This window comes from Oncorhynchus gorbuscha, linkage group LG08 (genome assembly GCF_021184085.1).
Source record: "Oncorhynchus gorbuscha isolate QuinsamMale2020 ecotype Even-year linkage group LG08, OgorEven_v1.0, whole genome shotgun sequence".
In the NCBI taxonomy this organism is placed as follows: Eukaryota; Metazoa; Chordata; class Actinopteri; order Salmoniformes; family Salmonidae; genus Oncorhynchus; species Oncorhynchus gorbuscha.
In genome coordinates this window covers 43,329,994-43,355,433 of record NC_060180.1, presented here as the reverse complement: position 1 = coordinate 43,355,433, position 25,440 = coordinate 43,329,994, and the positions used below count along the sequence as shown (strand labels likewise).

The 25,440-nt window shown below is 42.3% G+C and overlaps 1 protein-coding gene across 1 annotated transcript; it reads left to right on the top strand.

Annotated features, from left to right (window-relative positions):
- Positions 1-4,987: 4,987 nt before the first annotated feature.
- LOC124040873 (protein AAR2 homolog) lies at positions 4,988-10,747 on the top strand. Its single transcript, XM_046357982.1, has 4 exons — positions 4,988-5,103; positions 5,400-6,164; positions 6,590-6,819; positions 9,772-10,747. Exons 2-4 carry the CDS (start codon positions 5,402-5,404, stop codon positions 9,937-9,939), a joined length of 1,161 nt encoding a protein of 386 aa, XP_046213938.1. The 5' UTR covers positions 4,988-5,103; positions 5,400-5,401; the 3' UTR covers positions 9,940-10,747.
- Positions 10,748-25,440: the final 14,693 nt, after the last annotated feature.

The window sequence follows — 25,440 nt, the reverse complement described above, 5'->3', positions numbered from 1 at the left end:
AAACATTGATTAATGTGCAGTAAAAGTAAAAAATAAACTCAAACTCACAGATCTAGGATTAAACACAAAACTAACCTTAGTCTAGGGGCAACTTTATCTTACTCCTACTATGAGCCCTTTCAACCCTTGTCTGTTTCCTCCCGAAAACAAAAGGGAGCATCAAGCCAGAGAGGGGAATGATAAGGATATATTTCTATGCTCTTTGGCAAATCAGGGAAAGAAAGATCTGATTCGCATGTGTTTCTCCCTCCAGGACAAACCGGATGGAGAGCTATGAAGAAAGTTATGAAACATTACTCAACCTTCTTTTGAGATCCTGGTACAGAGTACAGAGCAAGATAGAGGTAGAGAGAGGGAGGAAGCACAAGAGAGTGAACGCAAGTGAGATAGCAAGAAAGAGATGAAGAGTGGAAGAGAGAAAGTGAAACAGTGCGCGAGAGAGCGCTGGTTCGAGATAGCAAATGAAAAACATTGGGAGTGTATTGAATTGAGTGCATTCTGTTGAGGCATTCCCAGGGGATAAAAGGAGGGAGAAAAAGAGGGAAGCAGCGGTCCAGTCAGCTGGGACCAGAACATGGTCCTGAGCATGTGCCCTTATGTACCCACAGGGACCAGGCTGCTTGTGGATGCCAGCAGTCCGTTCCACACAGGAAACAATGTGGAAGCTGTTATCAATTACCGCCAGGGTCAGTAAACAGACCCCAAAATCACCAGAGCCCTATGTAGGATAACAATACAATGGAGGCCCACAAAAGCCTGGCTCTGCCTCTGCTTTGGCTGACTGAGGGAATGAGTATAGAAGGGTTGGGGTGGAGTGGAGCGGAGAGAAGGGAGGAAAAGATGATAGATGGATGTAGTGGGAGAGGAGGTGCATATGGCAGGAAGTAAAGAAGAGAGATGAGGAGGGAGAAATAGGATACAGAAGATTAGCTCTCGTTTTTTTTGTCGCTCTTCACAGTCCATTCACTGCTGCTGTGTTGAATAATCTGCCGTCAAATCATTCCCAAAATGCCATTATCTTCTGCAGTAACACTTTGACCACTTACATTTACATTTTACATTTACATTTAAGTCATTTAGCAGACGCTCTTATCCAGAGCGACTTACAAATTGGTGCATTCACCTTATGACATCCAGTGGAACAGCCACTTTACAATAGTGCATCTAAATCTTTTAAGGGGGGGGGTGAGAAGGATTACTTTATCCTATCCTAGGTATTCCTTAAAGAGGTGGGGTTTCAGGTGTCTCCGGAAGGTGGTGATTGACTCCGCTGTCCTGGCGTCGTGAGGGAGTTTGTACAGTAGGTTGTATCTCTCTAGGTCATGCCAGTAGGCTTACAGTAGGTTGTAACTCTCTAGGTCATGCCAGTAGGCTTACAGTAGGTTGTAACTCTCTAGGTCATGCCAGTAGGCTTACAGTAGGTTGTAACTCTCTAGGTCATGCCAGTAGGCTTACAGTAGGTTGTAACTCTCTAGGTCATGCCAGTAGGCTTACAGTAGGTTGTAACTCTCTAGGTCATGCCAGTAGGCTTACAGTAGGTTGTAACTCTCTAGGTCATGCCAGTAGGCTTACAGTAGGTTGTAACTCTCTAGGTCATGCCAGTAGGCTTACAGTAGGTTGTAACTCTCTAGGTCATGCCAGTAGGCTTACAGTAGGTTGTAACTCTCTAGGTCATGCCAGTAGGCTTACAGTAGGTTGTAACTCTCTAGGTCATGCCAGTAGGCTTACAGTAGGTTGTAACTCTCTAGGTCATGCCAGTAGGCTTACAGTAGGTTGTAACTCTCTAGGTCATGCCAGTAGGTTGGCCATTATTGTTCACGCTAATCATGCGGCAAGAGGAAGCCTGCCTCCGACGTTTCTTCACAAGAATTAACTCCAGGAAGATGGAGGGTCAGATTAAAGCAGCTGATCTTGGTCCAATGGAGCAACACTCAAATAGTTCACCTCCTACAGCGCAACACTCAAATAGTTCACCTCCTACAGCGCAACACTCAAAGGTTGAATGTCAAATGACACCCTATTACCTGATTTCCTAGATGTAGATAGGTGTCTGGTCAAATATTGTGCACTATGTGAGTCTGGTAGAATTATACTGAGGCCTAATCCACAAACAAACCCCTCTCCTAGATCACACTTCATGCCTGGATGAGTGTTTTATAATCCATACTTCATCCAACCACTCCAACCCAAGCTATGAGGAGAGTAAACCTCTCCATCCCCCTCAGGGGAAAGAGATACACACGTGGCATGGGTCAGGGAGTGAGTATAGGAAGCGTAGGTTATTAGGTGAAGATCACACTTCATGCTTGGCTGAGTGTTTATCCAAGCCTGCACAGGCTAAAAGGCAACTCAAGCAAACTTCCAGCCTCAGTGTGTGGGAGAGTACAGCTTTCACCCTGTTAGGAGGAAATGAAGAGTCTGGTCTGTCTAAATTGTGTGTGTGTGGGGGGGGGATTTGTATTTCCCTCCTCACGGGCAATCCTAACAACCCTGCACTTGTGAAGCTTAGGGTAGTGTGTGTGAGCACATTCACATCATCCTCCTGACTCTTGATTTAGAGTTATGGTGCTATAGGTCAGAGGTAACCAGCCTGTTAAATCAGTTGTTTCCCTTGTTGGGGGTCTGTTTTCTATCACTGTAGATGATTTAGAGTTATGGTGCTATAGGTCAGAGGTAAACATCCTGTTAAATCAGTTGTTTCCCTTGTTGGGGTTCTGTTTTCTATCACTGTAGATGATTTAGAGTTATGGTGCTATAGGTCAGAGGTAAACAGCCTGTTAAATCAGTTGTTTCCCTTGTTGGGGGTCTGTTTTCTATCACTGTAGATGATTTAGAGTTATGGTGCTATAGGTCAGAGTTAACTGTTAAATCAGTTGTTTACCTTGTTGGGGGTCTGTTTTCTATCACTGTAGATGATTTAGAGTTATGGTGCTATAGGTCAGAGTTAACTGTTAAATCAGTTGTTTACCTTGTTGTGGTCTGTTTTCTATCACTGTAGATGATTTAGAGTTATGGTCCTATAGGTCAGAGTTAACTGTTAAATCAGTTGTTTACCTTGTTGTGGTCTGTTTTCTATCACTGTAGATGATTTAGAGTTATTGTGCTATAGGTCAGAGTTAACTGTTAAATCAGTTGTTTACCTTGTTGGGGCTGTTTTCTATCACTGTAGATGATTTAGAGTTATGATGCTATAGGTCAGAGTTAACTGTTAAATCAGTTGTTTACCTTGTTGGGGTCTGTTTTCTATCACTAGATGATTTAGAGTTATGGTGCTACAGGTCAGAGTTAACTGTTAAATCAGTTGTTTACCTTGTTGGGGTCTGTTTTCTATCACTAGATGATTTAGAGTTATGGTGCTATAGGTCAGTGTCACATTCTGACCATTGTTCTTTTGTATTTTCTTTGTCTTAGTGTGGTCAGGGCGTGAGTTGAGTGGGCAGTCTATATTTTCTGTTTCAATGTGGGGTTTCTTGTTTGGCCTGATATGGTTCTCAATCAGAGGCATGTGTTAGTCATTGTCTCTGATTGGGAACCATATTTATGTAGCCTGTTTTCTGTTGGGGTTTGTGGGTGGTTATTTTCAGTCTTTGTGTGTCTGCACCAGATGGAACTGTTTTGGTTGTCGTTTTGTGGTTTTCCATTAAAAAGATGAACACTAACCACGCTGCGCTTTGGTCCTCTCTATCTCCAGACGACAACCGTTACAGAGTTAACCAGCCTGTTAAATCAGTTGTTTCCCTTGTTGGGGTCTGTTTTCTATCACTGTAGATGATTTAGAGTTATGGTGCTATAGGTCAGAGTTAACCAGCCTGTTAAATCAGTTTCCCTTTAATTGAATGATTAATCAAGATGTTCATTACATTAGTGATCGTGTAGAAATGAATGGCATGAATATATTAGATGACAAATGTAACAACTTAGCTATAGAAATAATTAACAGGAAGTTCACCCCTGCTGCAATTTTTCAACGGGCATCTTAATTTGATGTGAAATGGCAGCATGTGTGGACTAATCCACATAAATATAGGACCATATAGGCCCTAGGACCATGCCTCAGGACTACCTGACATGATGACTCCTTGCTATCCCCAGTCCACCTGGCCGTGCTGCTGCTCCAGTTTAAACTGTTCTACCTTATTATTATTGGACCATGCTGGTCATTTATGAACATTTGAACATCTTGGCCATGTTCTGTTATAATCTCCACCAGGCACAGCCAGAAGAGGACTGGCCACCCCACATAGCCTGATTCCTCTCTAGGTTTCTTCCTAGGTTTTGGCCTTTCTATGGAGTTTTTCCTAGCCACTGTGCTTCTACACCTGCATTGCTTGCTGTTTTGGGTTTTAGGCTGAGTTTCTGTACAGCACTTTTAGAAATCAGCTGATGTACGAAGGGCTATATAAAAAAATGATTTGATTTGAAATATTTCATAAGTAATAAAGTAAGAGAAGTCTCTTACAAGATCCTTCACAAATGTTATCATTGTAATAGCTGTGTTTCTAAATATGTTAATGTAACGTAGACAATTAATATAGCTTTTGTGAATTGGAAAATTATTTTGTCGTTTGCATAGTGACATATTTTTGACAGATATGGACATGTATATTAATGATGAGATAAGTAAACCTGTAAGCATTACCACGTTTGATATAATTGTTATTTTACATACAGTACATACACAATGACTGCCAATACATTGTGGATTTGTTACTTTTATTGGGAAAAATGTGATTAAGAATATTATATAACATCAGTGAAAAGTGTAAATAGCAAATGAAAAATACATGTTTACAGTATTTGTCAAGATGTAACTTGTCTATAGTGTAATATACTTGCTTTGTGTCTTTCTGGTTTTATTTATTATTATTTCAAATTTTGGGGTTGGGTCTTTTGTCATATGTGATGTTTGTATATTGTTTTGTACAATGTTCGTGTGATGCAATATATATATATATATATTTGAAATAAGACGAAGTTCTTCCGAAATTGCATAACTTCCGGAACTGTTCTCGTTCTAGGTTTTTGTTTATTGGGGAAATATTTTAGGCACGCACAGTAATGTTGCACCAACTAGTAACGTGAACGCAACTACTGAACTTTCAGGTACAGTGCATTTTTTTGGAAACTTCTTGTTTATCGAAACACGACTGTAGTGTTTTAGTTAAGTATGTTAACCTTATTTGCACGTTCAGGGTACATTTGGGCAAGCAGCTAACGTTATCAATGGAGTTCAATTCAGAATATTTTGCTTGTTTAGTTAACGCTAGCTATCTAGCTTGCTAGCTCAAAGCGTAATAAAGTATAACAGATCTGGTATGTAGCTTACTTGTTTCGTAATAATGAAGCATGACGTTCAAAGAACTAGCTAGTTAACGTCTGTATTGATCCATTCCTATCAGCCATGGCAACGGTGGACATGGATCCCGAGGTGGCACGGGGGTTGTTTGAGGAGGGGGCGACCGTGGTACTGCTGGGGGTTCCCGAGGGCACTGAGCTGGGCATTGACTACAAGAGCTGGCAGGTCGGGCCTCGCTTCCGCGGGGTGAAGATGATCCCACCAGGTCTCCACTTCCTCCACTACTGCTCCTCTAACGCACCAGACCGCGGGGGTGAAACAGGCCCGAGAACAGGCCTCTTCCTCACCCTGAAGCCCAAAGAGATCCTGCTGGCCCACTGGGACCCCAAAGAGGAGGATCTGGACTTCTCTGCCACACAGAATGAAGATGAGGTGGGTCGGGTCCGCGCAATCCTACGAGACCTGGACCCTTTCCTGGGGCCCTACCCATACGAGGTGATGCGGAAATGGGTCTCCCTAACTGACAGGGTGAACCAGGAGCTGGCCACCAGGCTGCAGCCTCTCTCTGGGCGTGTGTGTGCCTTCAGCGACGTGATCCCAGAGCTCCAGCTCACACACACCAAGGATCGCGACGAACAGAACCTGCCCAGGAACGACACAGAGTGTCAGAGCATGAGGGAGGGCCTGGACAGGCTTCCCAGGATGAAGCCAAGAGAGGGGACTGAGCTGAGGTTCTCCCCCATCCCCAGGCAGACCTACCCTCCTGGGGCCACCCCAGCCCAGATCACCCAGTGCAGCCTGGACCTGAGCTATGCCCTGGACAGTCTGCTAGAGAAACATCACCAGCAGCAGCCACTCAACGTGCTGGGTGAGTGAGAAGGGAGACCTACTTGGTATATTTGACCAGTTTATATGAATTTATGGAGCAGTTGAATTGGAACATAGATTAGAATTGTATAGACAGCAGAACATCAAATGAGATTGGGTGTTTTGTCATATGTGATGTTTGTATATTGTTTTGTAACAATGTTCGTGTGGTGCATAATTAGAGCCCTGCTGTTGGTCATATTTCTCCCTCAGCTGCCAATCCTGAACCACTATAAACCACATTTTATGGGAAAACTGACAAGGACAGTCTTTACTTTATATAGAGGTGTAAAATAAACTGTATATGTCTATTGTTTTGAGTTCATTACCAGTTGATAATAAACTGTCTGACTGATTGCGCATCTTTTCTCTCTTTCTCTCTCCCTCTTTGCTCCTTGCCCTTCTCTCCCTGCCTCCCCCTTCCAGGTGAGCTGCAGTTTGCTTTTGTGTGTTTCCTCATCGGGAATGTGTACGAGGGCTTTGAGCACTGGAAGCGCCTTCTAGCCCTGCTGTGTCGCAGTGAGGAGGCCATGCGTCAGCGCCGTGATCTGTACCTGGGCCTCATCGCTGTGCTCTACCACCAGCTGGGAGAGATACCTCCAGACTTCTTTGTCGACATCGTGTCCCAGGACAACTTCCTCACCTCCACGCTACAGGTGAGCTGGCATGAATCTTTGAAAAGCAGGGTCCTGGGAATGATTTTATTTTATTTTATTATAAAGATGCATTTGAAATATTGCTTCTTCATCCTTTGTAATGTATTTCCTGTGAATTTGGTCATTTTCTACCCGAAGTTAGAAATAAAATGTTGTGATCCATTTAAACCCGAAAGTCGATCTCCCCTTGGAAATTCAATTAGTGTAATAAAAACATCACTATGAAATCTGTCAGTTTAAGCTAGAGAGATATATTTTTTGTATTGGATGCATCTCAATCCACTGCATTTCCCACTTCTGCATCTGCGGTGATCGTCATTGGTTTCCAAACTAGAGGTCGACCGATTATGATTTTTCAACACCGATACCGATTATTAGAGGACCAAAAAAGACGATACTGATTAATCGTCCGATTTAAAAAATAATAATAAAAAATATATATATATATTTTTAAACATTTGTAATAATGACAATTACAACAATACTGAATGAACACTTATTTTAACTTAATATAATACATCAATAAAATCAATTTAGCCTCAAGTAAATAATGAAACATGTTCAATTTGGTTTAAATAATGCAAAAACAAAGTGTTGGAGAAGAAAGTGAAAGTGCAATATGTGCCATGTAAGAAAGCTTACTCAGAACATGAGAACATATGAAAGCTGGTGGTTCCTTTTAACATGAGTCTTCAATATTCCCAGGTAAGACGTTTTAGGTTGTAGTTATAATAGGAATTATAGGACTAATTCCCTCTACCATTTGTATTTCATTAACCTTTGACTATTGGATGTTCTTATAGGCACTTTAGTATTGCCAGTGTAACATTATAGCTTCCGTACCTCTCCTCGCTCCTCCCTGGGCTCGAACCAGCAACACAATGACAACAGCCACCATCGAAGCAGCATTACCCATGCAGAGCAAGGGGAACAACTACTAGAAGGCTTTGAGCGAGTGACGTTTGAAACGCTATTAGCGCGTGCTAACTAGCCAGCCATTTCCCATCGGTTACACCAGCCACATCTCGGGAGTTGATAGGCTTGAAGTCATAAACAGCGCAATGCTTGACGCACAACAAAGAGCTGCTGACAAAACACACTAAAGTGCTGTTTGAATGTATGTTTACGCGCCTGCTTCTGCCTACCACCGCTCAGTCAGATACTTATATGCTTGTATGCTCAGTCAGATTATATGCAATACATATCTAGTAGTATCATCAACCATGGCTCCAAAATCGCCATAAATAAACAGACTAAGTTTTGCAACTGCACATGGGGAGAAAAAAATCATACTTTCTGGAGAAATGTCCTCTGGTCTGATGAAACAAAAATCGACATCGGTCAGGAAGTTAAAGCTTGGTCGCAAATGGGTCTTCCAAATGGACAATGACCCCAAGCATACTTTCAAAGTTGTGGCAAAATGGCTTAAGGACAACAAAGTCTAGGTATTGGAGTGGCCATCACAAAGCCCTGACCCTAATCCTATAGAAAATGTGTAGGCAGAACTGAAAAGCCTGTGTGAGCAAGGAGGCCTACAAACCTGACTTGGTTACACCAGCTCTGTCAGGAGGAATGGACCAAAATTCACCCAACTTATTGTGGGAAGCTTGTGGAAGGCTACCTGAAACGTTTGACCCAAATTAAACCATTTAAAAGCAATGCTACCAAATACTAATTGAGTGTATGTAACTTCTGACCCACTGGAAATGTGATGAAAAAAATAAAAACTGAAATATATCATTCTCTACTATTATTCTATTATTCTGACATTTCACATTCTTAAAATAAAGTGCTGATCCTAACTGACCTAAGACAGGGAATTTTTACTAGGATTTTATGTCAGGAATTGTGACAAACTGAGTTTAAATGTAATTGGCTATGGTGTATGTAAACTTCTGACTTCAACTGTACATGTCTAGGACGCCCACATGCCTCAAGACTCGCCTGAATGTCCCCCGTTACCAATGTAAAAATGAATGGAAGTATATATTTGGAGACTGTTTAGTAAAATAAAGTTGAGAAACAACCTTCCTTCAGATTTATTTTTACGGGGGGGACTGTTCCATGTAGTAAATATGTTTTCAATGTGTTTTTTGGGGCGAAGATCAGTAAGGCCAAAACATTTTTCATAAGAAATGTGTGAACTCTTTCAAGACTGTTAGTAAAGCATTAAAGGTGAAGCTGGTTAAGATAATGCAAAGCTGTCATCAGGGCAAAGGGTGGCTACTTTGAAGAATCTCAAATATAAAATACATTTTGAATTGTTAAACACTTTTTGGTTACTACATTATTCGATATGTGTTAATTCATAGTTTTGATGTCTTCGCCATTATTCTACAATGTAGATAATACATTTCAAATAAATTAAAACCCTTGAATGAAGGTGTGTCTAACTCTTGACTGGGGCTGTGCTTCAAGGGATTTTAAAATTCAAAATCAAATAGCTGAATTATCCTTAAGACTTTCTTAAAACAATTCCATGAGAAAAATGTGTCAGGAACAGCACTATCTAGTTGGCTTAATTTGGTACCTTCACACACATTTTTGGTAAATAATGAAAGCGACTTAAATGGCACATTTCTCAGGTCGTGAAACGATTAATTGCATCACCAGATTCACCAGGGAATACATTACTAACGATGAAGAAACAATACTTAATACTTTTCCGCCCCCTGTTCCCTCCATCAAAATTCATCCTGTGGCTGAATCTAGTGAAAAAATGTCTGGGTGCTGTAGCTTCAAAACAGTCAGTCATCTAGGGGTTATACACATCATTGGTCCTATCGCATCTGGCCACAAAACATTGTCTGCCATTTTCTATTAATTTGCCATTGATTGTACATGTTGAATCGTCTTTGTTCGTCCGCACCCAGCCGGTGATCTACTGAGTGTGGCCTACATTCCTTAAGGTGTCTCGCGCCTCTAACTCTCCATTTCCCTGCTCTCCCCCAGGACTTCTTCCAGTTTGCCAGTGGGCCGGGGGTGGACGGCACCCTGCGGAAGCGGGCAGAGAAGTTCAAGGCCCACTTGACCAAGAAGTTCCGCTGGGACTTTGAGGTCGATCCTGACGATTGTGATCCTGTCGTAGTGGAACTGCCTGATGGGGTCACATTGGACTGAACACGCTCAGAAGATTATCCAGGTTCCTGGGTCAGGGGAGGAAACAGGACTGAAACCTCATTTTAAAAGAAGAGTGAGGACTTCTTTGTCTCATTTCTTTCCAGTGTGTTGCCTTGAATGGGAGTTTTACCACTAAGGAAAAACAACTCTGTCCTCCAAGGCTCTAGATTCTGGGGTGTCACTCTCCATAGGCCAACCAGTGACACTTCTGACCATGCTTTCCCCTCCCTGGCTCTCTGTCTGTAACCTCTGTCAGTCTACACATGAATGAGCACTTGGCCATCTGAACTGAATGGTTCAATTGGAATCAGGAATGAGGTCAATGTGGTCCTTTTTTCTAGGTGGATCATTCCAATGTTTTAGAGGAGAATTCTAAAATGTGGAAAACCTCACTTTAGTGGTGCTTCTGTGTTCAAGCAAGCACCTATCAAGTGAGGTTTTTTTGTTTTTTGGGAATTGCTTGTCTTTGACAGTACATCAGAAAAAGCCCAAGTAGGTTATTGTTGATTTGAAGCCTTATCTGAAACTCGTGTATTTCTTACAATGTAGAACATTCCAGTGGAAAATGACCCTAGAACAGTTCATTCTGAACATAATAAACTCTGACTTAATCTTACTGTGCCACTGAAGACTTGTTGTTTTTCACAATGTGTGGGTATTCTACCCTATGTGGACTATCCCCCCACACACCTTTTGTTTCCTTTGTCCCCATTCACTGTAACATTCTGTGTCTGGACGTTTCCTTTGTCCCCATTCACTGTAACCTTCTGTGTCTGGACTTTGCCTTTGAATAAACTACTTTTGGTTATTCTGTTCTAAACATATTATATATATGTATATATGCCATTTAGCAGACACTTTTATCCAAAGCGACTTACAGTCATGTGTGCATACATTCTACGTATGGGTGGTCCCGGGGATCGAACCCACTACCCTGGCGTTACAAGCGCCATGCTCTACCAACTGAGCTACAGTTGTCCACTAGATGGCAGCCCTGATCTTCACTAGCTATGTACTTGTTGTCTGTGGATCAATCTGGAGGGAGAAATGTTTGGTCTCTGATTGAGGATGTCAGTAAAACCTTTTAAAATACCTTTTCCCCCCATTGATCTGTGATGGTTTTCACTAGATAACACTGCCACGGTCAAATTCCACAGCCACAATGTTGGAATTGGATACAAACATTACAAAAGGTTAGCAGTGTTTTTAGGTTTAAAATCCAATGTGTAGAATGCTGTTAACTCCTGCCAGTGAAGCACTGTTCTAAACGGTATGTATGGCACCGTGCTTCTACACCTTCCGTGCTTGCTGTTTGGGGTTTTAGGCTGGTTTCTGTACAGCACTTTGAGATATCAGCTGATGGAAGAAGGGCTTGATAAATACATTTGATTTGATATGTGCCGTTACATCTAAAGTTGCCATTACGCCAGCCTCATCAACACTGTTCAAAATATGTTTGTTTTATGACAGGAAATAACTGCCAGGAGGTTGATTTATAACCACAAGACCTTATTGTGGAAATGCTGCCTGTGTTTGCATTCACATCTGCGACTAGATGACCAACACTTTTCAGACGGAGGAGGAATCGTCCGCTCCCGCCCGCAGCATGACAATTCAGACCACTCTGCAATCAACAGTCGGGTCCCACGGATGAATGCAGAATGCGAGGGCATTTGACTTCAGGAGGACAGTTACTCACCCAGCTGTCCAATGCAGTCAGACAGACTCTCACTGTGCCCCATTTCAATCCAATAACCCCCTACCGCTTGTAAAACTATCTTGCTTTGGTCTGAAATTTCAACCATTTTCCTTTTAATATCCCTGACTTGTTTTGTTTGGTGCGGCCTGTCAGCCACACTTCTAAAGACACACACGGGACCAGGGCAGAGTGGAGGTTGACTGTGTATAGCCTCATACCCACCCAGCCCCTGTCAGTCAATGTGGAGTTTCTACTTCATTAGATGTGGCATTTCCATGGAGCTCACATGCTGGTCAGGCTGCCAGTACAAACATTGACCTATCTCAAATCAAAATCAAATCAAATTTATTTATATAGCCCTTCGTACATCAGCTGATATCTCAAAGTGCTGTACAGAAACCCAGCCTAAAACCCCAAACAGCAAACAATGCAGGTGTAAAAGCACTATCTGTCTCTCAACCTATCCCCTCAGAGCAGGTATCATACATGGAGAGAGTGTGTGTGCGTGTGAATGAGAGAGTTATGCATCGGTCTTTGTAGGCATATCTCTCTGGCTGTTTAATGTACTATATGTGCATTGGCATTCTCTCTCAGATTTGAGTCAATCTGTTTAAATCCGTTACCACTTTGTAGTAAAGCAAGGTGCATAATTATAATGAATTGTTTGAATTGAGTGTCTTTTTAGTAACTGACCAAGTCCCCATGATTACATGTGGAAAGGACTGGTGTGTGTTTGTTGTCTATAGCTGCTTTTTACAGTGCTATGGTGACCACTGGTTCCTCAACAGCTGCCCCCCCCGCAGCTACTCGCACAGGCCTCTCCAGGTTCTCCTTTACCCAAATCCAGATAGCAGATGTTCTGAAAGAGCTGCAAAACCTGGTCGCGTACAAATCAGCTGGGCTTGACAATCTGGACCCTCTATTTCTGAAACTATCCGCCGCCATTGTCGCAACCCCTATTACCAGCCTGTTCAACCTCTCTTTCATATCGTCTGAGATCCCCAAGGATTGGAAAGCTGCCGCAGTCATCCCCCTCTTCAAAGGGGGAGACACCCTGGACCCAAACTGTTACAGACATATATCCATCCTGCCCTGCCTATCTAAGTATATATCAATGATGTTGCTCTTGCTGCTCCTGATCCACCACTACGCAGACGACACCATTCTATATACTTCCGGCCCGTCCTTGGACACTGCTATCTAACCTCCAAACGAGCTTCAATGCCATACAACACTCCTTCCGTAGCCTCCAACTGCTCTTAAACGCTAGTAAAACCAAATGCATGCTTTTCAACCGTTCGCTGCCTGCACCCGCACGCCTGACTAGCATCACCAACCTGGATGGTTCCGACCTTGAATATGTGGACATCTATAAGTACCTAGGTGTCTGGCTAGACTGTAAACTCTCCTTCCAGACTCATATCAAACATCTCCAATCGAAAATCAAATCTAGTCGGCTTTCTATTCCGCAACAAAGCCTCCTTCACTCACGCTGCTATGCTTACCCTAGTAAAACTGACTATCCTACCCATCCTCGACTTCGGCGATGTCATCTACAAAATTGCTTCCAACACTCTACTCAGCAAACTGGATGCAGTTTATCACAGTGCCATCCGTTTTGTCACTAAAGCACCTTATACCACCCACCACAGCGACCTGTATGCTCTAGTCGGCTGGCCCTCGCTACATATTCGTCGCCAGACCCACTGGCTCCAGGTCATCTACAAACAAGTCCATGCTAGGTAAAGCTCCGCCTTATCTCAGTTCACTTGTCACGGTGGCAACACCCACCCGTAGCACGCGCTCCAGCAGGTGTATCTCACTGATCATCCCTAAAGCCAACACCTCATTTGGCCGCCTTTTGTTCCAGTTCTCTTCTGCCTGTGACTGGAACGAATTGCAAAAATTGCTGAAGTTGGAGACTTTTATCTCCCTCACCAACTTCAAACATCTGCTATCTGAGCAGCTAACCGATCGCTGCAGCTGTACATAGTCTATTGGTAAATAGCCCACCCATTTTTACCTACCTCATCCCCATAATGTTTTTATTTATTTACTTTTCTGCTCTTTTGCACACCAATATCTCTACCTGTACATGACCATCTGATCATTTATCACTCCAGTGTTAATCTGCAAAATTGTAATTATTCGCCTACCTCCTCATGCCTTTTGCACAAAATGTATATAGACTCGTTTTTTTCTACTGTGTTATTGACTTGTTAATTGTTTACTCCATGTCTAACTGTGTTGTCTGTTCACACTGCTATGCTTTATCTTGGCCAGATCGCAGTTGCAAATGAGAACCTGTTCTCAACTAGCCTACCTGGTTAAATAAAGGTGAAATAAAATAAATAAATCCCAATGTGTGTTTAGAAATGTTCACCAATGTGATTTCCTCTAACAGTGAATGGTAAACAGCTCAGTCCAGTCCTTCACTATGTAATGCACAAGCCAACAGTGTTAACTACACAAACATATTATTGGAAATGAATGACGCCATGTGAATATGCAGTGAGGAATCTGGTGTTCTGTATGTGCAGTGAGACTCAGTGAAACGTGGCCATGTGAATATGCAGAGAGCAATCTGGTGTTCTGTATGTGCAGTGAGACTCAGTGAAATATGTGGCCATGTGAATATGCAGTGAGGAATCTGGTGTTCTGTATGTGCAGTGAGACTCAGTGAAACGTGGCCATGTGAATATGCAGTGAGCAATCTGGTGTTCTGTATGTGCAGTGAGACTCAGTGAAATATGTGGCCATGTGTCTAACTAAATTGTGTGGCCATAGGTGCGTGTGTGTGGTAGTGAAGCCTTTACCAATGTGTGTCCACTGTGGCAGCTCTACTAGCACTCCGCTCTCCCATGCGGCTCAGATTGCCCCTCCATCTCCTCTCTCTGTTTTCTCCTCTGGGTTTCCCTCATTTAGAAGTTCTAATAGTGTGTTGATGACCGGGCTGGAATTCTGCTCTCTCTCGGCTCCTCAGCAACAGAAGCTTCACATGTCTGACTCACAGGACCCAAATGTGAGGCAGGTAGGTGCACGCTCCCAGGGAGTGTGTGTCAGTGTCTGTATGTAAGGAACAGGGCTTGAGAGAGTGTATGTGTGTGTTTAAAGCTTAGTGTACAGGATAAGTATGTTCAGAGGAGAGCTGTGTGTGAGTACGTGTGAACAATGTTTTCTGTTTTAAACTCAACAAAAGAAAGAAATCCTGTCTTTCAAAGATAATTAAAAATCCAAATAACTTCACAGATCTTCATTGTAAAGGGTTTAAACACTGTTTCCCATGCTTGTTCAATGAACCATAAAAAATTAAAGAACATGCACATGTGGAACGGTCATTAAGACTCAAATGTAGGCCATATACTTCCTGATCCTGCACCTTCTCCATTTCTACTCTACGAGGCCTCTCATTTTCTCTCTTCTCTCCTCCCACCTCTCCCGTCCTGTTGTCGTTCCTCTGTGTCCTCTCTGCGGTGCTGTGTGGAGCAGCAGCAAACTGTCATTAGTCTCTCACTGTTGAGTCTGTCTGCCTTTCCAACGTGTAAGGCATATAGTACAGTTACTCTTTCTGTTTCTGTATTTCTCTCTAAGAGGTTTTGTGGTTCATGCTCTGTCTTTCACTGTCTCTCCCTTTATCCCTGTTTCTCCCTTCCTTGCTACCCATATCCCTGTCAGTCAGGTGAGAGATGTGTGTTGCTTTTGGCAGCCGGTGCGACACCTTAGCACCGCAGAGAGGATCTGAGCCCTGGAATATATACTCCACCCCCCCATTTCTATCTATCTGTTTTAAGAAAGAATGTTAAGTAAGAATAAATAGGTCCAGCTTGCTGTGCGTGCGTGCATATGTGTGGAGCACAGGTCTTGATGGCCTCTGTTTTCTTAGTGTCTGTGTGTTGGAGCTAGCGCTGTGAGGTGCAAGCAGACCTCTCCCAGCAGCTCTGGGCCCCGGGGACGTCCCTGTCAAAGGCTCAGGGAGAGAGAGGAGGATCAAAAGGGAAACTCCAAGCAGGCTTCTCCCAGCAACTCTGGGCCCCGGGGACGTCCCTGTCAAAGGCTCAGGGAGAAAGAGGAGGATCAAAAGGGAAACTCCAAGCAGACCTCTCCCAGCAGCACTGGGCCCCGGGGACGTCCCTGTCAAAGGCTCAGGGAGAGAGGAAGATCAAAAGGGAAACTCCAAGCAGACCTCTCCCAGCAGCTCTGGGCCCCGGGGACGTCCCTGGTCAAAGGCTCAGGGAGAGAGGAAGATCAAAAGGGAAACTCCAAGCAGACCTCTCCCAGCAACTCTGGGCCCCGGGGACGTCCAGGTCAAAGGCTCAGGGAGAGAGAGGAGGATCAAAAGGGAAACTCCAAGCAGACCTCTCCCAGCAGCTCTGGGCCCCGGGGACGTCCCTGTCAAAGGCTCAGGGAGAGAGGAAGATCAAAAGGGAAACTCCAAGCAGACCTCTCCCAGCAGCTCTGGGCCCCGGGTGCGTCCCTGTCACAGGCTCAGGGAGAGAGGAAGATCAAAAGGGAAACTCCAAGCAGACCTCTCCCAGCAGCACTGGGCCCCGGGGACGTCCCTGTCAAAGACTCAGGGAGAGAGAGGAAGATCAAAAGGGAAACTCCAAGCAGACTTCTCCCAGCAGCACTGGGCCCCGGGGACGTCCCTGTCAAAGGCTCAGGGAGAGAGAGGAGGATCAAAAGGGAAACTCCGAGCTCAATATGACTTCCAGCTGTGGATCTGGGGATGGCAACAGCCATGTTTCTTATTCTTTATTTCTGAGTTATCCACACCAAAACGTCCCTGCTCATTTCCTTCTGACTATGTCTCTCTTTCCATTTCTGTCTGAGAGAGAGAGAAAAGCGAGACATTTGTGCAGAATTACAAATCAACCCTCCCCCAACTCTCTCTGTCCTTCCTCTCCAGCAGCATGTGTGTTGAGTGACTGTTTATCACAGTCTAACTCTCATGGTAGGACCTGTGATTTATCCTCAGACACAAGGAGCTTTTAAAGTCCCAGAGTATCTAACAGTAAATCTCTCTCCCCACTCCTCTCGCTGTCCTCCCCCATCTTTATCTCTCTCCTCATCCTGTTTCTGTGGGTTCGTGACCGGCCTTGTTCTACAGACAGGCTTCTCAAGGGGGGTTTCAGGGGACAGACAGACAGGCCCGTGGAGGACAACTGGCTGGATGGCTGGGGTTGCAAGGGTTTTCTAATGATCAGTTAGCCTTTTAAAAATGATAAACTTGGATTAGCTAACACAACGTGCCATTGTGTACAGTAGACTAGCTCATAGACTTCTGTGTAGAGTAGACTAGCTCATAGACTTCTGTGTACAGTAGACTAGTTCTCTTCTGTGTACAATAGACTTCATAGACTTCTGTGTATAGTAGACTAGCTCCATAGTCTTCTGTGTACAGTAGACTAGCTCATAGACTTCTGTGTACAGTAGACTAGCTCATAGTCTTCTGTGTACAGTAGACGAGCTCATAGACTTCTGTGTACAGTAGACTAGCTCATAGTCTTCTGTGTACAATAGACTAGCTCATAGACTTCTGTGTATAGTAGACTAGCTCCATAGTCTTCTGTGTACAGTAGACTAGCTCATAGACTTCTGTGTACAGTAGACAAGCTCATAGTCTTCTGTGTACAGTCCAGTCTTGTGTGTACAGTAGCTCATAGACTTCTGTGTAGACTAGCTCATAGACTTGTGTGTACAATAGACTAGCTCATAGACTTCTGTGTACAGTAGACTAGCTCATAGTCTTCTGTGTACAGTAGACTAGCTCATAGTCGTCTGTACAGTAGACTACCTCAGTCTTCTGTGTACAATAGACCGCTCGTAGACTTCTGTGTACAGTAGACTAGCTCATAGACTTGTGTGTACAGTAGACTAGCTCATAGTATTCTGTGTACAGTAGACTAGCTCATAGACTTGTGTGTACAATAGACTAGCTCAAAGACTTGTGTGTACAATAGACTAGCTCATAGTCTTATGTGTACAGTTGACTAGCTCATAGTCTTCTCTGTACAGTAGACTAGCTCATAGTCTTCTGTGTACAGTAGACTAGCTCATAGTCTTCTGTGTACAGCAGACTAGCTCATAGTCGTCTGTGTACAGTAGACTAGCTCAGTCTTCTGTGTACAATAGACCGCTCATAGACTTCTGTGTACAGTAGACTAGCTCATAGACTTGTGTGTACAGTAGACTAGCTCATAGTATTCTGTGTACAGTAGACTAGCTCATAGACTTGTGTGTACAATAGACTAGCTCAAAGACTTGTGTGTACAATAGACTAGCTCATAGTCTTGTGTACAGTTGACTAGCTCATAATCTTCTCTGTACAGTAGACTAGCTCATAGTCTTCTGTGTACAGTAGACTAGCTCATAGTCTTCTGTGTACAGTAGACTAGCTCATAGAGTTCTGTGTACAGTATACTAGCTCATAGACTTGTGTGTACAGTATACTAGCTCATAGACTTGTGTGTACAGTAGACTAGCTCATAGACTTCTGTGTACAGTAGACTAGCTCATAGACTTGTGTGTACAGTAGACTAGCTCATAGACTTGTGTGTACAGTAGACAAGCTCATAGTCTTCTGTGTACAGTAGACGAGCTCATAGACTTCTGTGTACAGTAGACTAGCTCATAGACTTGTGTGTACAATAGACTAGCTCATAGACTTCTGTGTACAGTAGACTAGCTCATAGTCTTCTGTGTACAGTAGACTAGCTCATAGTCGTCTGTGTACAGTAGACTACCTCAGTCTTCTGTGTACAATAGACCGCTCGTAGACTTCTGTGTACAGTAGACTAGCTCATAGACTTGTGTGTACAGTAGACTAGCTCATAGTATTCTGTGTACAGTAGACTAGCTCATAGACTTGTGTGTACAATAGACTAGCTCAAAGACTTGTGTGTACAATAGACTAGCTCATAGTCTTATGTGTACAGTTGACTAGCTCATAGTCTTCTCTGTACAGTAGACTAGCTCATAGTCTTCTGTGTACAGTAGACTAGCTCATAGTCTTCTGTGTACAGCAGACTAGCTCATAGTCGTCTGTGTACAGTAGACTAGCTCAGTCTTCTGTGTACAATAGACCGCTCATAGACTTCTGTGTACAGTAGACTAGCTCATAGACTTGTGTGTACAGTAGACTAGCTCATAGTCTTCTGTGTACAGTAGACTAGCTCATAGTCTTCTGTGTACAGTAGACTAGCTCATAGAGTTCTGTGTACAGTATACTAGCTCATAGACTTGTGTGTACAGTATACTAGCTCATAGACTTGTGTGTACAGTAGACTAGCTCATAGACTTCTGTGTACAGTAGACTAGCTCATAGACTTGTGTGTACAGTAGACTAGCTCATAGACTTGTGTGTACAGTAGACTAGCTCATAGTCTTCTGTGTACAGTAGACTAGCTCAGTCTTCTGTGTACAGTAGACTAGCTCAGTCTTCTGTGTACAGTAGACTAGCTCATAGTCTTCTGTGTACAGTAGACTAGCTTATAGACTTGTGTGTACAGTAGACTAGCTCATAGACTTGTGTGTACAGTAGACTAGCTCATAGACTTGTGTGTACCGTAGACTAGCTCATAGACTTGTGTGTACAGTAGACAAGCTCATAGTCTTCTGTGTACAGTAGACTAGCTCATAGTCTTCTGTGTACAGTAGACTAGCTCATATTATCAAGGAGTCATACGGAGACGGAAGTCTCTTTTACAGATGAGTGCTGAATTACATAAATTATAGAAAATATACCAAAATAAAAATACAAATACAAAATGTAATCAAAAAAAAAAAACAAGGTCATTAGAAACAGATATTCCATCAGTAAAAGGTCTAGAGGCACCAAAATATCACGTTTAAGAACATTTTGAAGATTGTTCCACAAATAAGGAATAAAAACAACTAAAATATGATTTTCCAAACTCAGTAGACACCAAAATAATTTCCAGTTAGCCATCCCTGAGACCGGGTGTGCTAGCTTGTTTAAAGTATAGTAATGATGTTTGGTACAGTGAGACTTTTTGTAAAAGGGGCTTTATAAATGAAAACAGCAACGTCTCAACCTACGTGACATCAAAGTGGGCCAACCAACTTTCTGTTAGAGAATGCAATGATGAGTGCTAAAATCTTAGCCTGAACTAAAGCGCAGTGCGCTATGACATGCTGCATCTAACGCCATTAATGATGTAGCAGCTGCGTTCATATACAGTGGGGCAAAAAAAGTATTTAGTCAGGCACCAATTGTGCAAGTTCTCCCACTTAAAAAGATGAGAGAGGCCTGTAATTTTCATCATAGGTACACTTCAACTATGACAGACAAAATGAGAAGAAAAAAAATCCAGAAAATCACATTGTAGGATTTTTAATGAATTTATTTGCAAATTATGGTGGACAATAAGTATTTGGTCAATTAACAAAAGTTTTTCTCAATACTTTGTTATATACCCTTTTTTGGCAATGACAGAGGTCAAACGTTTTCTGTAAGTCTTCACAAGGTTTTCACACACTGTTGCTGGTATTTTGGCCCATTCCTCCATGCAGATCTCCTCTAGAGCAGGGATGTTTTGGGGCTGTTGCTGGGTAACACGGACTTTCAACATGCTCCAAAGATTTTCTATGGGGTTGCGATCTGGCGACTGGCTCGGCCACTCCAGGACCTTGAAATGCTTCTTTCGAAGCCACTCCTTCGTTGCCCAGGCGGTGTGTTTGGGATCATTGTCATGCTGAAAGACCCGGCCACATTTCATCTTCAATGCCCTTGCTGATGGAAGGAGGTTTTCACTCAAAATCTACATACATTGCCCCATTCATTCTTTCCTTTACACTGATCAGTCGTCCTGGTCCCTTTGCAGAAAAACAGCCCCAAAGCATGATGTTTCCACCCCCATACTTCACAGTAGGTATGGTGTTCTTTGGATGCAACTCAGCATTCTTTGTCCTCCAAACACGACAAGTTGAGTTTTTACCAAAACGTTCTATTTTGGTTTCATCTACCCATATGATATTCTCCCAATCTTCTTCTGGATCATCCAAATGCTCTCTAGCAAACTTCAGACAGGCCTGGACATGTACTGGCTTAAGCAGGGGGACACGTCTGGCACTGCAGGATTTGAGTCCCTGGCGCCGTAGTGTGTTACTGATGGTAGGCTTTGTTACTTTGGTCCCAGCTCTCTGCAGGTCATTCACTAGCCCCCCCCCCCGTGTGGTTCTGGGATTTTTGCTCACCGTTCTTGTGATCATTTTGACCCCACGGGGTGAGATCTTGCGTGGAGCCCCAGATCGAGGGAGATTTTCAGTGGTCTTGTATGTCTTCCATTTTCCAATAATTGCTCCCACCGTTGATTTCTTCAAACCAAGCTGTTTACCTATTGCAGATTCAGTCTTCCCAGCCTGGTGCAGGTCTACAATTTTGTTTCTGGTGTCTTTTGACAGCTCTTTGGTCTTGGCCATAGTGGAGTTTTGAGTGTGACTGTTTGAGGTTGTGGACAGGTGTCTTTTATACTGATAACAAGTTCAAACAGGTGCCATTACTACTGTTAACGAGCGGAGGACAGAGGAGCCTCTAAAAGAAGAAGAAGAACAATGTGATTTTCTGGATTTTGTTTCTCATGTTGTCCGTCATAGTTGAAGTGTACCTATGATGTAAATTACAGGCCTCTCTCATCTTTTTATGTGGGAGAACTTGCACAATTGGTGGCTGACTAAATACTTTTTGCCCCACTGTATACTAGAACTGGCCGACATGGACAAACATCTATTTTACGATAAATTGACTGAATTATCACGATAATGAGTAATGAGTTTGTAACATACATTTTCACCTGACTTTTTTACATGACCCTTAAACTACTACTACTACTACTTTAATTGTCGAGGCTATCAACAAACAAAAAACATATTAGCAGAATTTATTCATTTCAAACGTCACATTCCTCTAGTAAAGGCTTATAGTAATTATTAATTAGAAGTTACTTTAATACAATTATTGGTGGCTGACTAAATACTTTTTTGCCCCACTGAACATTAAATGTTGCCCTATACTAAAGGGCAGTGGGCTATGACATGCTACATCTAACAACATGAATGATGTAGCAGCTGCGTTCATATACATTAGATGTTCCCCTGTACTAAAGGTCAGTGCTCTATGACATACTACATCTAACAACATTAATGATGTAACAGCTGCGTTCATATACATTAGATGTTCCCCTGTACTAAAGGTCAGTGCTCTATGACATACTACATCTAACAACATTAATGATGTAACAGCTGCGTTCATATACATTAGATGTTCCTCTGTACTAAAGGGCAGTGGGCTATGACATACTACATCTAACAACTTAATGATGTAGCAGCTGCGTTCATATACATTATATGATGTCGCCACAATCTAGGACTGATAGGAATTTCTACTGAATAATCTGCTTCCTAATATTTATCGAGAGGGAGGACCTATTTCTATGTGTAGAATACCAGCCCACAGACTGGTACCTCAAGATCAGAGCAGATGAATGTGGTTGCAGCTAATTCTTAAATCTTTCTGAACAATTCTACAGTTAAAGAAATTTCCAAAATGTTAAATAGGTATGACCTCCCCCACTGTGTAGCTTTGACAAGCACAGAGCACTGGTCTTCAGCTCAGCAGTCCAGCACTTTAGATAATGGACTTTATGAACCGCTGATTGTATTGGGTTACCATTATGGATGTGTGTGTGTATTTTCATTTATGCGTACATGTCTTTGTGTGTGTATACTTACACTGAACAGAAATATAAATGCAACATGTAAAGTTTTAGTGTTTCGTGAGCTATAATAAACAATCCCAGAAATGTTCCATACGCACAAAATGCTTATTTCTCCCACATTTTGTACACATTTGTTTACATCCCATGTTAGTGAGAATCTGTATTTTGTCAAGATAATCCATCTACCTGACAGGTGTGGAATATCACGAAGCTGATTAAACAGCATGATCATTACACAGGTGCACCTTGTGCTGGGGTCAAGAAAAGGCCACTCTAAAATGTGCAGTTTTGTCACACAACACAATGCCACAGATGTTTTGAGGGAGCGTTAAATTGGCATGTTGACTGCTGGAATGTCCACCAGAGCTGATGCCAGAAAATGTATTGGTAATTTCTCTACCATAAGTCGCCTCCATCGTCATTTTAAAGAATTTGGCAGTACATTCAACCTACCACACAACCGCAGACCACGTATTGGCGTCGTGTGGGCGACTGGTTTACTGACGTTGTGAATAGAGTGCCCCAATGTGGAGGTGGGGTTATGGTATGGACCGGCATAAGCTACAGACAACAAACAAAATTACATTTTATCGATGGCAATTTGATTGCTCAGAGTTACTGTGATGAGATACTGAGGCCCATTGTCATTCATCAGCTGACATCACCTCATGTTTCTGCATAATGCATGACTCCATGTCGCAAGGATCTGTACACAATTCCTGGAAGCTGAAAATGTCCCAGTTCTTCCATGTGCCTGCATGCTCACCAGACATGTCACCCATTGAGCATGTTTGGGAATCTCTGGATGGCTGCTCTGGCACTACGTGTACAGAAGTGTGTTCCAGTTCCCGGCAATATCCAGCAACTTTGCACAGCCATTGAAGAGGGGTGGGACAACATTCCACATGGTGGTCAAACCAGATACAGGTTTTCTGATCCATGCCCTTACTTTTTTTTAAAGGCATCTGTGATGCATATCTGTATTCCCAGTCATGAAATCCGTAAATTAGGGCCTGATTGAAATAAATTAATCAACTGATTTCCTTATATGAACTATAAACTATAGTTCATGACCTATAAACTATAAACTCCTATAAACTCAATGCCTAGGTTTACCCCCGCTGTACTCGCACCCTACCATAACTTTGTCTGTACTCTATGCCCTGAATCTATCCTACCATACCCAGAAATCTGCTCCTTTTATTCTCTGTTCCCAAAGCACTAGACAACTAGTTCTTATATACTTTAGCCCTACCCTCATCCTACTCCTCTTCTGTTCCTCTGGTGATGTAGAGGTTAACCCAAGCTCTGTGTGTCCCCAGGTGCTCTCATTTGTTGACTTTTGCAACTGTAAAAGCCTTCTGTTGTGCATGTTAACATTAGAAGCCTTCTGTTGTGCATGTTAACATTAGAAGCCTTCTGTTGTGCATGTTAACATTAGAAGCCTTCTGTTGTGCATGTTAACATTAGAAGCCTTCTCCCTAAGTTAGCTTTTTCTCTGCTTTAGCCTCTCTGGGATATTTAGCCAAATGAAAGATAAACATCTTGTTAATCTAACTACACTGTTCAGTTTACAGTAGCTATTACAGTAAAAAAAATACCAAGCTATTGTTTGAGGAGAGTGCAATGGTTCATTGTATCAGTCCAAAACTTTGCACATACACTGATGCCATCTGTGGCCAAAATCTAAATTGTGCCTGGGCTGGAATAATACATTATGGCCTTTCTCTTGTGTTTTAAAGACGATGGTACAAAAATAAAAAACGTTTTGTCTATATTATCATTTACCAGATCTAATGTGTTATATTCTCCTAAATTACTTTCACATTTCCACAAACTTCAAAGTGTTTCCTTTCAAATGGTATCAAGAAAATGCATATCTTTGCTTCACGTCCTGAGCTTCAGGCAGTTAGATTTGGGTATGTCATTTTAGGTGAAAGTTGAAAAAAAAGGGTTAGATCATTAAGAGGTTTTAAGAAGCAATTTGTAACATAATTGTAGGAGTCGCTCTGGATAAGAGCGTCTGCTAAATGACTTAAATGTAAATGTAAATGTAATGAAAACACCCCTGATTATCCACACACATACTGTAGTTCACCTTCATAACAGCCACATACAGCATCATCACTTTGCTCATTGTATAATTCCTTCTCGCATCTACGCCAAGAAGGTCATTCTGACCATTTTAAATGTTGTAATTTCAATAACTTAATTTCAATACAAACCTTGAACCCACCTCTCCCTGACTTGTCCTAAATATGTGTATTTTACACAGTAATTTCCAACAAATTTCATAAATGACAAACTTCAGCATTTCATCCTCAAAGCACCATGAGGTATTTTACAGTTGAATAATAGCCGGGCCTCAAGGAGTACCAATAGCCACCAATCTGATAAATCCATTTAACTAGAAAAGTCTGGCCTCATTAGACTCCCCTTCCTGCCAATGTCATTTGGTTGTGTTTATGAAGGTGTTGGTAACATTAGAATACAACATGTAAATATGTGAAAGAATATAACATATTAATCAGTTTGTTAATTTCTGTTTGTTATATGTAAAAATGAAAAACTAACAAAAACACAGAATTTCAAATGTAAAATCTATTTTATTCATGGGGTATCTTAGTTAGAACTATGAGCAGTTTGATCTCATGTAGCTGTTATCCTTTGTCCTAAACTTTGTTTGATATCATTTAGCTGTTATCCTTTGTCCTAAACTTTGTATGATCTCATTTAGCTGTTATCCTTTGTCCTAAACTTTGTTTGATCTCATTTAGCTGTTATCCTTTGTCCTAAACTTTGTTTGATCCCATTTAGCTGTTATCCTTTGTCCTAAACTTTGTTTGATCTCATTTAGCTGTTATCCTTTGTCCTAAACTTTGTTTGATCTCATTTAGCTGTTATCCTTTGTCCTAAACTTTGTATGATCTCATTTAGCTGTTATCCTTTGTCCTAAACTTTGTTTGATCTCATTTAGCTGTTATCCTTTGTCCTAAACTTTGTTTGATCTCATGTAGCTGTTATCCTTTGTCTTAAACTCTGTTTGATCTCATTTAGCTGTTATGC